The sequence below is a fragment of the Osmia bicornis genome, chromosome 15 (genome assembly GCF_907164935.1).
Source record: "Osmia bicornis bicornis chromosome 15, iOsmBic2.1, whole genome shotgun sequence".
In the NCBI taxonomy this organism is placed as follows: Eukaryota; Metazoa; Arthropoda; class Insecta; order Hymenoptera; family Megachilidae; genus Osmia; species Osmia bicornis.
The window spans coordinates 7,932,495-7,946,273 of record NC_060230.1 but is presented as its reverse complement, the minus strand read 5'-3'; the positions used below and the strand labels follow the sequence as shown (position 1 = coordinate 7,946,273).

Genomic DNA, 13,779 nt, shown 5'->3' with positions numbered 1-13,779 from the left:
TGTCGATTCTGCGTCTGTACACATGTTTTCTATTCAGCCGATATGCCGACTCTGTGTCCGTACACATGTTTTGTATTCAGCCGACATGCCGATTCTGTGTCCATACACATGTTTTCTATTCAGCCGACATGCCGATTCTGAGTCCGTACACATCTTTTGTATTCAGCCGATATCATTTATGTTCAGTTGTGGTGTCAATTGTATGTTGTTTATTCGATTACTATTGTTTATAAATATAATTCAAACTATATCGTGTTTGGTGTCATTTTAATCAGAAAAATCTCACAAATGCGTTAGTAGAAGTTTAATTAAGAAAAAGTTAAAAATAAAAAAGTTTTATCGTTCAATTAGTATTAGTCACATCGATATTATGGTCGGATCATATTACACGGTTTCCTCGCCGAGCGGCTCGGTTCGGCTTAGGGGGGTCCCCCCAAGTGGAGGGGATAGCGATGTTGCACTTATCCAAGCATTCTTTCGTTGCATTTATCCAGGTTTTACTGTAAAATCTCTCACGATAGAACGAACAGTCCTCTTAACCGCTTCCGAAACTCGACGATACGACATCTCGTCGAGCTTAACGAGATCGACTCACGGACACAGGTACGGTATCGATATATACAAGCGTTCTGTTTGAACAGGTAACGAGTATCGAGACAAACGAGCGATTTTTCCTCTGGGTTCGCTACAAAATTGAGACAGAGCGAAAATGAAGTTTCATCTTACGATTCTCTGAAATTCCAAAGAATTTTGTTCAATTTTCATCGGACTATTTCTTTTCAATACCTGGTATTTACCTTAAAATAATCCGGACAACACGATCGATCATTGAATGAATGTAAAATATACTGAAACTAAATCAAGCCTTAAAAGTGGGTCAACTGTTCGGACTACTCGATAGTCGATCGTTTGGTATAATGAATGCAACCGTGTCGCGATTGTTCAAGTAAACGACATGCCGTTTGTTGGGGTATGCGGGTACTCGAGTCTCGGGTTCGGTGGGGCGATGATCAGGTCGAGTCGAGTAAAATTTTCTCCCGAATTGAGTTTCGAGTCCCCAAATTACGAGTATCCCACCTGGGTGCCTACCTGAATTTTCGAGTACACACCCCTAGAACTGATAAATCATCGAGTGTGTAGGAGGCTATATAGAGCGGAAATAATGAAATGATTTCGGAGCGTTAATGGTATCACCGATTTAGCTTTTATTATTAGGTTTATTCGACACCGCTGTCGTCAGGGAACTGAACTGCTCATCGTGTTCGTACATTTGTACGAACATAGATACATATATAATACATATACACGTACAGCCGCTAATGGCTGTTCATAGCTGATATTCGAATATCGTAGGGGAAAGTCGGGTAGCCTCGGACATTTTTATATCTTTATTGTTACGTCATATAGAAATACAAATGACATATGACAACATGGCTTCTGTGCTTAAAAAACAATTGCAAACCAGTAATTGTATGCACGCCAAGCAAATTAGGTCATTATATAAATTTTAGATTCGCTGAAGGTGATTTTACAGAGAGTTGACGCTTAAACAAAGGTTCCAGTTTATTGCTTGTTGTCTTAAAGTTATTTAAAAAATATGTTTTTTTTTGTGATCTAATGAATCAGATAGATCCTATATTTATTACCTGCAAGAGAAATTTGATTAAAATTGATTGATTCTATGTTTTTTTTGCATTTGATTCAAGTGTCCGGGGCTACTCGCCATTTTTTCGACCGAGTAAAAACTGGAACCCCAGTTTATTGCTTGTTGTTCTAAAGTTATTTAAGAAATATATTTCTTTTGCAATATAATGAATCAGATAGATCCTATATTTATTATCTGAAAGAGAAATTTGATTAAAATTGATTGATTCTATGTTTTTTTTGCATTTGATTCAAGTGTCCGGAGCTACCCGCCATTTTTTCAACCGAGTAAAAACTGGAACCCCAGTTTATTGCTTGTTGTTCTAAAGTTATTTAAGAAATATGTTTCTTTTGTGATATAATGAATCAAAAAGACCTTATATTTATTACCTGAAAGAGAAATTTGATTAAAATTGATTGATTCTATGTTTTTTTTTGCATTTGTTTCAAGTGTCCGGGGCTACCCGCCATTTTTTCGACCGAGTAAAAACAGGGGTTCCAGTTTATTGCTTGTTGTTCTAAAGTTATTTAAGAAATATGTTTCTTTTGTGATATAATGAATCAAAAAGACCTTATATTTATTACCTGAAAGAGAAATTTGATTAAAATTGATTGATTCTATGTCTTTTTTGCATTTTATTCAAGTGTCCGGGGCTACCCGCCCTTCTCCTATGCCTACAAGTGTTAAAACAATATTATAAAACTAGAAAATGTTCAAGAGATAATCCCTTATGCTTCCCGGTAGAAGAACGAAGAACTGTGCACCGAAGATCTGTACCAGCTTTATGGTCTCTCTGGTATATCGTTTTTTTTTTTGTTATAAACGCGAATATACGCGTCTTGAGACGAGACTACAGTGGCGGCATTCATTTGGAGACCAGCTAAGCACGATCTACCTTCATTACCACGACATACATATTGCTCGCTAGTACTCGCGACCACTTAATTGCACAGTTACTTTGTGATTTACCATCGCTCGGACGGTTTGCGTTCAACTAGCAAATCGTTTTAACCATTTAACTGCTATCAGTATCTCTAAGTGGTCTGCCTTTTTCTTGTTACGCTGACTAAGCCGATGATCTTGTTAATCTACGCGTTGAATTTATACGAAGACAAAATTTATGTAATGGGAATAATGGAACAGGTGACGGAGTTCTTCAGATAATATAGAAAATAAGAATTGACGAATTTTGAAAAATATTGTTAGAAAATTCGGTGACGGAGCTCGAGCGTAGACAACCCAGCGCCTAATTGCACGGCCGCCCAGATGTTGGCCGATTTTTATGAGTTAGACCCCCAAGGGGTACGGAAGGATTTTGGGAACTGGACAAGACAAGCTGACTTTCCTGGGCGGAAAAAGGCAGTCTTGTTTGGCCTGTTAGACGGAAAGCATCGCCTCGTCACTGAATCTATTGTACCGTGTGAAGCCGAAATATACAACATTGTCCTCCTTTGCCTTCATTTAATTCTTTCTCTTACAATATGCAAAATGAAAATTAACCAATGTCTGACATGGTTTCTTTTGATAATAGATAAAAATATGTTACAGACTGGATGTAAGTCACGATCAAAAGGTCGAAAGAAGCTCGAGAATATCCTTTATAAAGCCTCATCCACGGAACAGAGTAACGATATCCCATCTAGCCCAATGCTAGATTAAAAGCGGCACGCAAAATGGGAATTAACGAGGAATAAACAGGATTAACTTGACCACCTTGCTCCCCGCTAAAGCGCAGTTAACGGGTTAAGTACAATTGCAGTGTTTCAAGCGTTGGGGAGCGTAAAACAACGAACGTCCATTCGTAGCACGGTTACATCATCCGTAAACAAGTAAAAAGCCAAGACGCGAAAGTTTATTCGTTCTAATTGCTCGAGTTTATTTTCGTAGAGAAACAAGTAGGCCATGCGTGAAGTGGCGGGTATATAAATCGCGCGTTTTCGCGGTCGCGATAACAGAAACGAAACAATAACTCCCATTTACCCTTGGATCGCTCGAATCGGCTTCGCAAGGTGTTACGTGAAGCAAATAAACTAGAATGGAACTTGACCTATTTCGGAGGATCGCAATCGTTCGCAGAATTAATTACGTCGAGGACCACCCTCGTTAAATACCGCGATCTCCTTATTCAAATCAATTAGGAGAATCGAATTATCACGGTGAAGTAATTATCGTTCGGGAGGAATATCAAACGATATAATGTATATTTCGTTCCTTGTACGACGAAAATGAAACGATTCGATGCCACTGTCGAATATCGACGGAATATTTAACGATCCACCATAGTCCCGGCACGAGAGGTCTCTGCATTTCAGTCACGCGCCACCGAACATCCGGTCATAGTTTCCTGCTGGTGTACATCTCAGCCACGATCGGCGCCTATTTTTGTATTTCGCTCGATGCCGAGCTACGTCTTGGCCAGGCCCCGAAGGGCGATTTTCAATTGTCGCGAACGAATCGCTCGCCACGCATTTAAACGATCCTCCCGCACGAACGAGAGACTGCGGGTCGAGCCGAGACACTGGTCGCTGAATACGTGTCCCCGTTTACAGAACTCCTTTAACCCATTGTGAAAAATTCGTAAGAAACGTTCTGACCTTAATTGTACTCCCTAGAAAATATTTACGATTTCGCGGATCTTCGTTCCCGATACGGATATTCAGTCGTGAGAGCGTTTCATCCGCGGTGAAATCTCGGAAAAATAAGCGAGATATCCGTTTTTCTTGCTGAGAAATCGCTATGAAAATTACAGGAAACTCGAGCAAGGATTTCGCGGAATCCTGGAGAACGATTAACAAACCGAGTTTGAATCGGGATAGTTTCTAAAATTTTATCGGATGGATTGGTTTCCTAGATCCAAGGAAAATAATCTTCAATCAGACCGGGTGATTTACACGGCCCAGATTCTCGAGACGCGAACAAACTACGCGAGGTCGAAAAGTAAACTGTTGAGAATTTATTTTCCTTGGAAAAATCACGGGGCGAGCCGCGAAGAGCAGTTTGCGAACTTCTCGAATGCATTCGTCAGCCGGGCAACCTTCGGAGAGGAGAGCAAGATGGCCGAAAACGACGCGCGATTAAGGTCAATTCCGGTCGCGCGGTTTTAATAAACGGGACCTTGTGCCGGCGCAGGTTTTTAATGCACCCCAGAAACGCTCGCTTAATCGGAACGACCCGTATTTTTCTCTACTCTCTGTTTCTTTCTCTCCCGCCCTTCGTCGCCTACCCTCTGTCCCTTGTCTCATCTGTACTTCTTCTACTCTCGTTCCGTCTCTGTCAGAGAGCACCCAGCCACGCTACGAGTTTTTATTAAAGTCCCTTTTCGATCCGACCGCTATACCTTTGCCGCGTAAATAGCACCGATAAGAGCCGGCACTCGGAGACGCAAACGCGCGCCAAAGTAACCCTTTGCATCTTCAAACGACCGTGCTCCGGTTTTCAGAAACGAAGAACCGAGCTGGTGACGCGGCTGATCCGGGAACGCTATTCCACGAATTAATTGCGCCTTTGTTAAGGATTCCCCCCCTCCCTTCTTTCTTTGTATTTGATACGAACTTTTGAAACAGTGACACAATTTCCCCGCTGACGATGCGTCAGGAACGATACTTCAAATATTCGAAGGTAACCTCGTTTATTAACCCTTGAACAGCGGAGTTTGGGTCAATCGTGTGCCAAACTTATGAAACATATACAAGGATACTAAGCTAAATATATAATCTTTAAACGAAAAGATTTCATATACTAGAAGAATAATCTTTACGGGAATAGTGTAAAATTTAGAAAATGAAAATAATACGAAATACAAAATTGTATTAAAATTGGGCCTCTCTCCATGGTCCGCCATCCGGGGCTGATCAGATCGAATCTTTTTTAATGCAATTTATGATTTAGAATTTAAATATAACTTTAATATTGATAATAATCAAGAATTTCGTAGAACGCTGATAATATGTCAAATATTAAGTATATGCATAGCCTGCCATTTAAAGTACAAGATAAAATTGGCGGGAAATGCGTAATGGCGGCGCTGCTACATTGCTAAACGTAATCACATATTTGTATAATTGCTACATTATACTTCAGAGATTTTCAAAGAAACGTTTGCAAATCGTTAAGATCAGATTATTTATAATATATGAATCATATTGCATTGCATTATCAGCGATTCATTAAATGCATATGAAATGAGTATGAATTGCATACGACAACATACATATCTATTGTATTAATGTCACGTATTTCGAAATCAACAGCACGATCGTCATAGATGTTTAAATATGGTTAAGAATCAGCAATTAAGTGTTACTTTTATTTCTTTAGCATACAAAATGTTAATAATCTTACCTTATTTTCAAGCTACGTACTCTTCTGCAGGCCAGCGTACACTCCAAACGTGTTTTAACTTGCACCACAGACATGAGCACTCTAAGAATCACGCTGTTCGTGCCATCTGGCGGCGACTGAAGAAATAAAGCGAATAATAAACGTTTAAAGACAAACAGAGACGTAAATGTTACTCATTTTATCAAAAAGTATTCTTCTTATGTAGTTTGTTACGAATATATTACCTTTATCAACGGATACTAAACGTGTTCGACTCTGCATCGTGCCAGAATTTGACTACGTGCGCCGTAACTTGAGTACGTGTGCCGTAGAGGTCAGTCTTTCTCCGACCCGTGGCGCCATCGGACGTTCTCTACCGTGCACCTCGAACTGCGCATTTAACTTGCGCGCGTTCTTTCTTTTTGACAAGTGTTTTGGGTTGTGCTTCTCTGGTGTGTTCAACTCTAAGACAACGAATAAAAAATGGGTGTTACTGTGTAAGTACTTACATAATTCAATACATTCTTCTAATTGTTTGTACTAATTATTTGTGTTTTTACGGATCGTTGATTTTACGTACTATATGCGTTCATCGGACTGTTTGACATTTCGAGGTTATGTTGTACGGCTAGCACATGTCAAATTAAATCGAGCATTCTAGAATCCTTTATTTCGATCATTAAAACATTCATTTATTATTATATTCGTTATGAATGGTTGTATTGATATATGTATAGTAATAATGAATGTTTGCTCGTTCCATTCGTAACCGGCATTTCCTGTGTTCGTCAGATTGCAACAGTACCCTATGATCGAGAACAGAACCGGCCCACAGACGATCGAGTTCTTGACTAAACGAGTGGTTGCTCTTGGTGCTGTTCAAACTGGCCAGTTCCTGGTGGATTGTGAGACGTACGTGTCGGTGCCACAATTGGGTGAGTGTGTGCATATTTTCAAATTAAATTTTCAAAACGTCGCGTTATCTCGAATGTAACGCAGTACCCATATTAGAGTACAGATGGCTGTTGTTGTACCCTTAGTGAAGCTACTGTACACAAGTAGCAAAACAGCGTTACGTTATCGACTTATGAAATTAAATTATTTAGCTCTGTAATCTAGATTTCAATTTTGCAAGTAAATTGTAGTATGCTAGAATTTCGTTCAATGTAACATCTATTTAAAGTACTACACGCATCTATTGGGAAGCTTTCGGTGGAGGGAAATAAGAAAAGCCCTTGTTGACGATTACATCTGTTTTTTTCTTTTGGCATTTATGGAGGTGTATACGGATCTCTATACAAACACGCAAGTAATTTGGTTCCGCCGAAGGTCAATTAGCAATCGTATATCCAGTATCGTTCGTTACTTCTATATGTATATGTAGAGAGGTACAAACGCCAGACGCTAACGAGTTACGGCTTAAGTACACATATACTTAGGCGTAGTGTAAATACACGTGGCGCACTCGTTTGAAAGTGCTTTCAATGCGGATTTCATGCCACCGTATCGGCAGGATTGTTTTGTGCTATTCGTATCTCTTTGATCGATTCAGATTTTGCACAATAAACAACTCTCGTCACTCCTATATTTGTCTGGTCTATTTTATTAACAGCGACGTATAATGAAATCAAGTAGAATCGTATTGTCGGTAGATCGGCATAGTAATCGAAGAAACGAATAACGATCGTAAAGACGACAAGCACAAGACCCATTTCAATCGAAGGATCACGAATTCTTGTTCAAGTAACGTTATATATTTTTTGAATCGCGTGAAATTTTAGAATCGAGAATTTACGTTGTATTTCGGTACGTTCCGGTCGCGAATCAATCGCTTCACTCCCCATTCGAAATCGATCGGTTCGACGATGGTACACGAATACGTAGACACGATTTACTCTGTGAAGGTACAAACGAGCTACTCTAAGCGTCTCATTACAAAAATATTAAATCTAGCAAGCGAAGCTAGGCGCGACCATTTTCTTTCCAGGCTAGATCGGATATATGTATATACGCGTGTGTATATTTATATGTATACGTTTACATTACTATGATACCCTTGATGGTACGCAGCTTTTGGAAAATACGTTCACGGAATATTCTTTTCTCGATTATACAGCGTATCTACAAACATTTCGAACATCCCTCTCGGTGACGGCCAGCGTATCCTTCGAATGTACTTCTTATTGTCGTTTTACTTGTAAATAGTTCTCGCGTTTATTGTCGATCAATAGAAGACTTAATAATGTATATAACCTAACACAGGTCCTGGTGGATTTATCGCTCTCCTTTACAAGTATTTTTCATTACCTCGACCACTTGCATTCCTTTTTTTATAAACAATTCTCTTTTCTATGTACATACCAGACGCACACGAGATATACAGAAATATGCACACAAATATATACACATGGCGATAGAAAAGGGTCGAAGATTCGGATATTATGTTCTCCGACCCAAGCAATAATTCGATCCATTAACATTCCATTCGGTCTCCCGCTAATTCATTTATCGACTATAATACAATCCACCATGATCTGCAGGAAACGGCACACGGATTTCCGGATTAATCGCATAGCTACGCGTGCATTAAATACGAATTCTAATCTGACTTTCGACTCGCTGGTCGCTACACCTAAAGATTACGATAATACCTTCAATTCACGAAAGTGCACAGTGCAGATTTTCATATATATTCTTTTTTTTTTTCACCGTTTTTCCCCCTCCATTTCCGCCGCTGCGGTTCGCTTTACCTAATACACTAATCGAAAGGAAGGTGTTTCCGATTAATTAGGAAAAACTGGTGTTACCACTACCGTAGAATAATTGTTCCGGAATATTTCGCGATTTTTCAAGATTACACGTTCTTGTTCGGCGCAAATACGCTAAGGAAAACGAGATAGTCTTACGGTGGTCGAAGAATTCTTCTGTACAATTTTATATGTATATATGTATATAGAATCGCGAAGTATTTTTTCTCTTCTTATCCTACGTGCACTCGTTTAACGAGCATTGCACCTGGCGCTAACTTAATTGTAAAAGTTTATTCAATACTGCGTCCAAGCCCTTGAGCATCATAAGATTCATTTAGATGGATACGAGATTCGAAGGTGCTGTTTGCAGACAGCGCTAATGGTTTTTTTTTTTTATTCTGAGGGATATGTTGCGTGATTTTTTAATATCGATGGTAGACGAAGATATATTTTCGGCTAGAAAAATCGATCGAAGGGACCAAGTCGCGTGTCGGTATCTACAAAAGTATAATTTAACACTTTGATTGCCGCACATTGCATGGGGTATTATTAATTTATTTTTTTTGGAATTTGAGATATTATCGAATTTCAAATTATTATTAGGACTTAGCGAATTAGTGAATTTTCTAATTAATTTCTTTTGGAATTTGAGATATTATCGAATTTCAAATTATTATGAGAGCTTAGCGAATTAGTGAATTTTCTAATTAATTTCTTTTGGAATTTGAGATATTATCGAATTTCAAATTATTATTAGAGCTTAGCGAATTAGTGAATTTTCTAATTAATTTATTTCTTTTGGAATTTGAAAAATTATCGAATTTCAAATTATTATGAGAGCTTAGCGAATTAGTGAATTTTCTAATTAATTTCTTTTGGAATTTGAGATATTATCGAATTTCAAATTATTATGAGAGCTTAGCGAATTAGTGAATTTTCTAATTAATTTCTTTTGGAATTTGAGATATTATCGAATTTCAAATTATTATTAGGACTTAACGAATTAGTAAATTTTCTAATTAATAATTAGTAGCTACTGATTAACCAAAGGTGCCCCCAGCACCGGATTAAGGAGAGTGATTATTGTGAAAGAAATCTTCACGTGTGACTATAATTGCGAATGCAAGTGATACTAGCTATCAAAGTGTTCATTCATTTTGTTTTTCTTTTCAATCGACGTTTAAGTACAGGATTCCATACGTTTGTATAGAAGAGTCGAGCACGCATCGTTAGAATATCAGATATGACAGGGATATGATTCCATTAGAGATGATTAGAGATGTAAGAAACCGTCAGGCTGCACGGAAGAAAATATCGATTCGAAATTTCATTCCAACTAAATTCCGAAATTCGTTCCACGATGTTGATACGTGTTACGTTTGATATGCAGGGTCGAAAACTCTAACAAGAGTTGGATATGTCATTGAAAATATATCAGAACGTTCGAAACGAGATATGGTCGGCTACCCTCTCTTGCGAAGCAAGTAAACAAATTCTGTGAGAAATATTTTGATCCGTGAAGACTAGGCGTTCGATCACAGATTCGCAGACATCTTCTGCTGGGTCGACGTTGACGAGCTCTCTACAAACTATATAAAAATACAAAATACAAATGCCATTTTCACGAGTATCTTCGCTTCTAATAGACGCACGCTATTTTGCGATCTTCAAATTGCACGCTACAATAGACTCTCGTTATATTACCACTTGAACGTGGATATTCAAGCATCCTAACGTTGCTCTTCAGCCTCGTCCACGGCGATATAACGAGAGTCTACTGTATCACTGCACGAAAGTTGAGATTTGTGGAAAAAAAAATTGTCAATGGCAGTCGATTGACATAATCTCTGTACACATATGGTGTTGCAATTAAAGGGTCTAACGATAAGATTTTAAGACCCTTATTTTTTAATACCTTGTCGAAATTTTCCAAATCTATAACAGAGACCAGGGCCGAATGGGGGGTGAAATTTTTAACGAACCATCTTTTAGCGAATTTAAATTAATTAGGCCCTAAATCCGTACCGAGCCTCCCGATGGCCACCCCCGCTGTCTCCGATGAACTCGACTGCCCTCGACCTTGCAAAACGAAACATCCTTTTCGATTTACAAATTACACCTGTCTCGCGATTTTGGCAATGGTTAAACAGTATTGTCGCAAAGTTTCATCGTCCGGTATTCGAACAGTAACACGGCCTCTATACGTACAAGTATGCCTCGGATGTACAATAATAATCAGTTATTTATACAATAGGTACTTAAGTATGAAAGATAGTATATCTACAGTTAATATTGTCATCGTTAAGTCAACGGTTCCCGTGCTAGATCGGGAACCCGAGTATTTATATATGCTTTTAGTCTGATCAAACGTGAAGTATTATATCTCTGGCGTGTATCAGCGTTCTCGCATGGGTAGTGTTAAATTGCCGGGAAAATAACGAATGTTTCCATCTGGTAACGCGTTCTTAGTTGTCGATGGAATAAAAAATATGAATATAATGTGAAAGCTGGAGCGATTCTGAACAACTATTTCCTTAGGCATGGTTTCTGAATTATTAATGAAAAACTCAATTGCACCTCACTCGGCACCGCGTCGGTTCGTACCCAACACCCCCGCGATTGAGTTTTTCATTGATAATTCAAAAACCAAGTCTTAACGAGCATTTCGGTAAAGGAAAAAGTTGTTCAGAAATACCCCAGTTATCTCCTTCTGAATGAATACCCGGCGAAAATATCTCGTTGTTATTATTTAACGCGTTATTTCGGAAAATAGAAACTTTCTTCCTTCTCTCGTCGATTGAACACGAACACGTGAGTCGAAAACGAGGCTCTAACAAAACTAACCGCTAATTCGAATGCTTCAGTCGTTATGCTTGAAAGAACAAGAATCTCGTTTTATGGAAGAAACGAATTATACTTATCTTGAGAAAGGTTACTCTTGAAAATATCACGATCAAGTTTAACGCGTAAAGAAACGTCGACGACAATCGACGGACCAGTCTATCGAGTCTATCCTAAATATACGTGTACATATATACGGCTACTGCTATCTTTCCTTTTTTTACATGTATGTATATTTACACGTACGTAGTATTTTGCGTTATATCTGCGTGCTCTCGGCGAAGGCACGTTGCACGGAAGAGCGTTCTTGTTTTTCGTTTCGACGAGTGCAATTCGATTCGACAATCACGGGAAAACAACGTACGAGAATATGCGTTTTATTGGTCAAAAGTATCGTTCGACGTTTCAAGGCAAAACACGAGGATGATTTTCTAATACGACGATTCAGTCGTGTCGTTTGAGAAAAGAGATCATTGCTCGTCGATTTCGTTCTTTACGACTCTATAGTACACGTAGTGAGGCATAAAACTGGTCAGAGGAACAAAATTCAACGTCCTCTATCGATTTCTCTATACGCTAATTCGTATAAATTGTACGAGTGTGTTTAGAATGATAAATTCCATCTCTTATCTGACCAATCTTACACATCGTCGATGAATGGATAAATGAAATTGAGAACCGAGGAACTGAATACTCTAATGAGATCAGAAATGAATAGCCGAAATCGTAAAGAAACCACTTTCGATGCTCTAGAAATGTTTAAAAATAGTTCAGAGAGACGATTCCCAGTTTGTCGAACGAAAACTTAACCGCAAAGTACATAGAACGTAAGAAGGGGTGCTCGATGGAGATGAAATCAGATTCCTCATTGATTCGTAAAGCGTAGATGTTGAACGATGATCAATTAGTTAAACTCTTAACGAATTATTGAGCCAGTCCCTCGTACATCACAAGTAACACGTTTTGTAATAAATGAAGGCGACCGTGTCCTTGCCGAATGTCCTGCATTCTCTCTCGTAATGAACCTGGCCAGGTTCGTACCTACCGGTCGGAGGATACTTGTCCAGGCTGGACAGGTTCCTGTAGAGTCTCAGATAGTCATCTTCGAGTTGGTCCTGCCTGTATCTTCGACGGCGGTAAGCGTCGTCCAGCCTGTCGTCCCTCCATTCTGCAGAGGATAAGAAGGAGGAGGCGACGGTAGGTGCACGCGTTCCGTCGTCCGCCTCCAGGTCCGAGAGGTTCTGTAAGCTCTTCGGGTATCCTCGACGCAACTCGAGCGAGTTGGCTGGGATTTGATCCCTGAAATTGATGGTTCTGCTTCGTCTGGGTAGGGTCGAGCTGTAAAGCTTCTCGCCTCTGGCGTGACTAATGCCGTTCCTCAAGATCGGCTTAGAGCCGTTTAAGTCGGCCCCCTCTCCTCTCCAGACGCCTCTGTCCTCCTGATATAGGTCCGTGTAATCGCGTTGTCTGACTACTCGAGGCTGCGTCACCGTGTCACCGTTCAAGTGATTCGTGTCGGTGCTTCTTTCGTGCAGGTAGACGTTCTTAGAGTAGCTGGATCCGTCTCGATGATCCCTTTCGATCGGACCGTAACGATCGAGACTCTTCTGGCGCGAGTCTCGTTGCTCCGCTCTGTTAGGGAGCCTATAGTCGTTTCTGATCACGTCGCCGTTGATACGATGAGTCAGGTTGCCCTGGGAACCGTCCTCGGTGGAACGGCGAGCAGGGAAGAAACCACGGGACTGAATGAAACTTCCGACGTTTCTGCCGATCCTATTCGTCTTCTCGGCGAATATGTTGCAATAATCGGACAGCTTTCGATAATTGCCCCGGTGGTTGAACGTCTGCCGAGAGGTGGTCGGCACGTCGATAGGGGGATTCCCGTTGTACAGATCCCGTGGATCGTGTTGATTAGGATAAGCTCCACCCGGCAGGGGCTTGTTAGCCTTCTCGAGATTCGACAGGCCCCCGGTCAACGAGGCCTTATACTACCGGGCTTGCGCGTACTCCGGATTCATCTCGTCCAGTTGTTTCCCTTTCGTTTCCGGCACGCAGCAGACCACGAAACAAAGTCCGCATACCGCTACCGCGGCGTAGAACCAAAACGCTCCGTGCAAACCAAACGTCTGGAAGAGTAGAGTTTCGTTAAGAACGCATCAGATACTAGGAAACATGGAACGGTTGCGTCTGGGTAGAAGAGTAGAATATGTACGTCCAGCTTAC

At 40.1% G+C, this 13,779-nt stretch overlaps 3 protein-coding genes across 4 annotated transcripts in view; 1 reads left to right on the top strand and 2 right to left on the bottom strand.

The window, feature by feature from the left end:
• LOC114881303 (dystroglycan 1) overlaps positions 1-6,275 on the bottom strand; it is a 104,210-nt gene extending 97,935 nt beyond the window's left edge. The window contains exons 1-2 of the mRNA XM_046288990.1: positions 6,211-6,275; positions 5,987-6,102 (exon numbers count right to left, since the gene is read on the bottom strand). The gene's annotated coding sequence lies outside the window, so the exon portion shown is untranslated. The remainder of the gene's footprint in view (positions 1-5,986; positions 6,103-6,210) is intronic.
• A 77-nt stretch (positions 6,276-6,352) lies between these two features.
• Positions 6,353-13,779, top strand: part of LOC123987632 (mediator of RNA polymerase II transcription subunit 20) — a 93,823-nt gene continuing 86,396 nt past the window's right edge. The window contains exons 1-2 of the mRNA XM_046288994.1: positions 6,353-6,462; positions 6,758-6,900. Coding sequence (XP_046144950.1) covers positions 6,449-6,462; positions 6,758-6,900 — 157 coding nt within the window. The 5' untranslated portion in view covers positions 6,353-6,448. The remainder of the gene's footprint in view (positions 6,463-6,757; positions 6,901-13,779) is intronic.
• The window catches only part of LOC114875736 (facilitated trehalose transporter Tret1-like), a 69,747-nt gene continuing 65,660 nt past the window's right edge, over positions 9,693-13,779 (bottom strand). For both annotated transcript variants that reach the window (XM_029186361.2, XM_029186362.2), the window contains exon 8: positions 9,693-13,682. In XM_029186361.2, the coding sequence (XP_029042194.1) occupies positions 13,545-13,682 (138 nt within the window). In that variant the 3' untranslated portion in view covers positions 9,693-13,544. The remainder of the gene's footprint in view (positions 13,683-13,779) is intronic.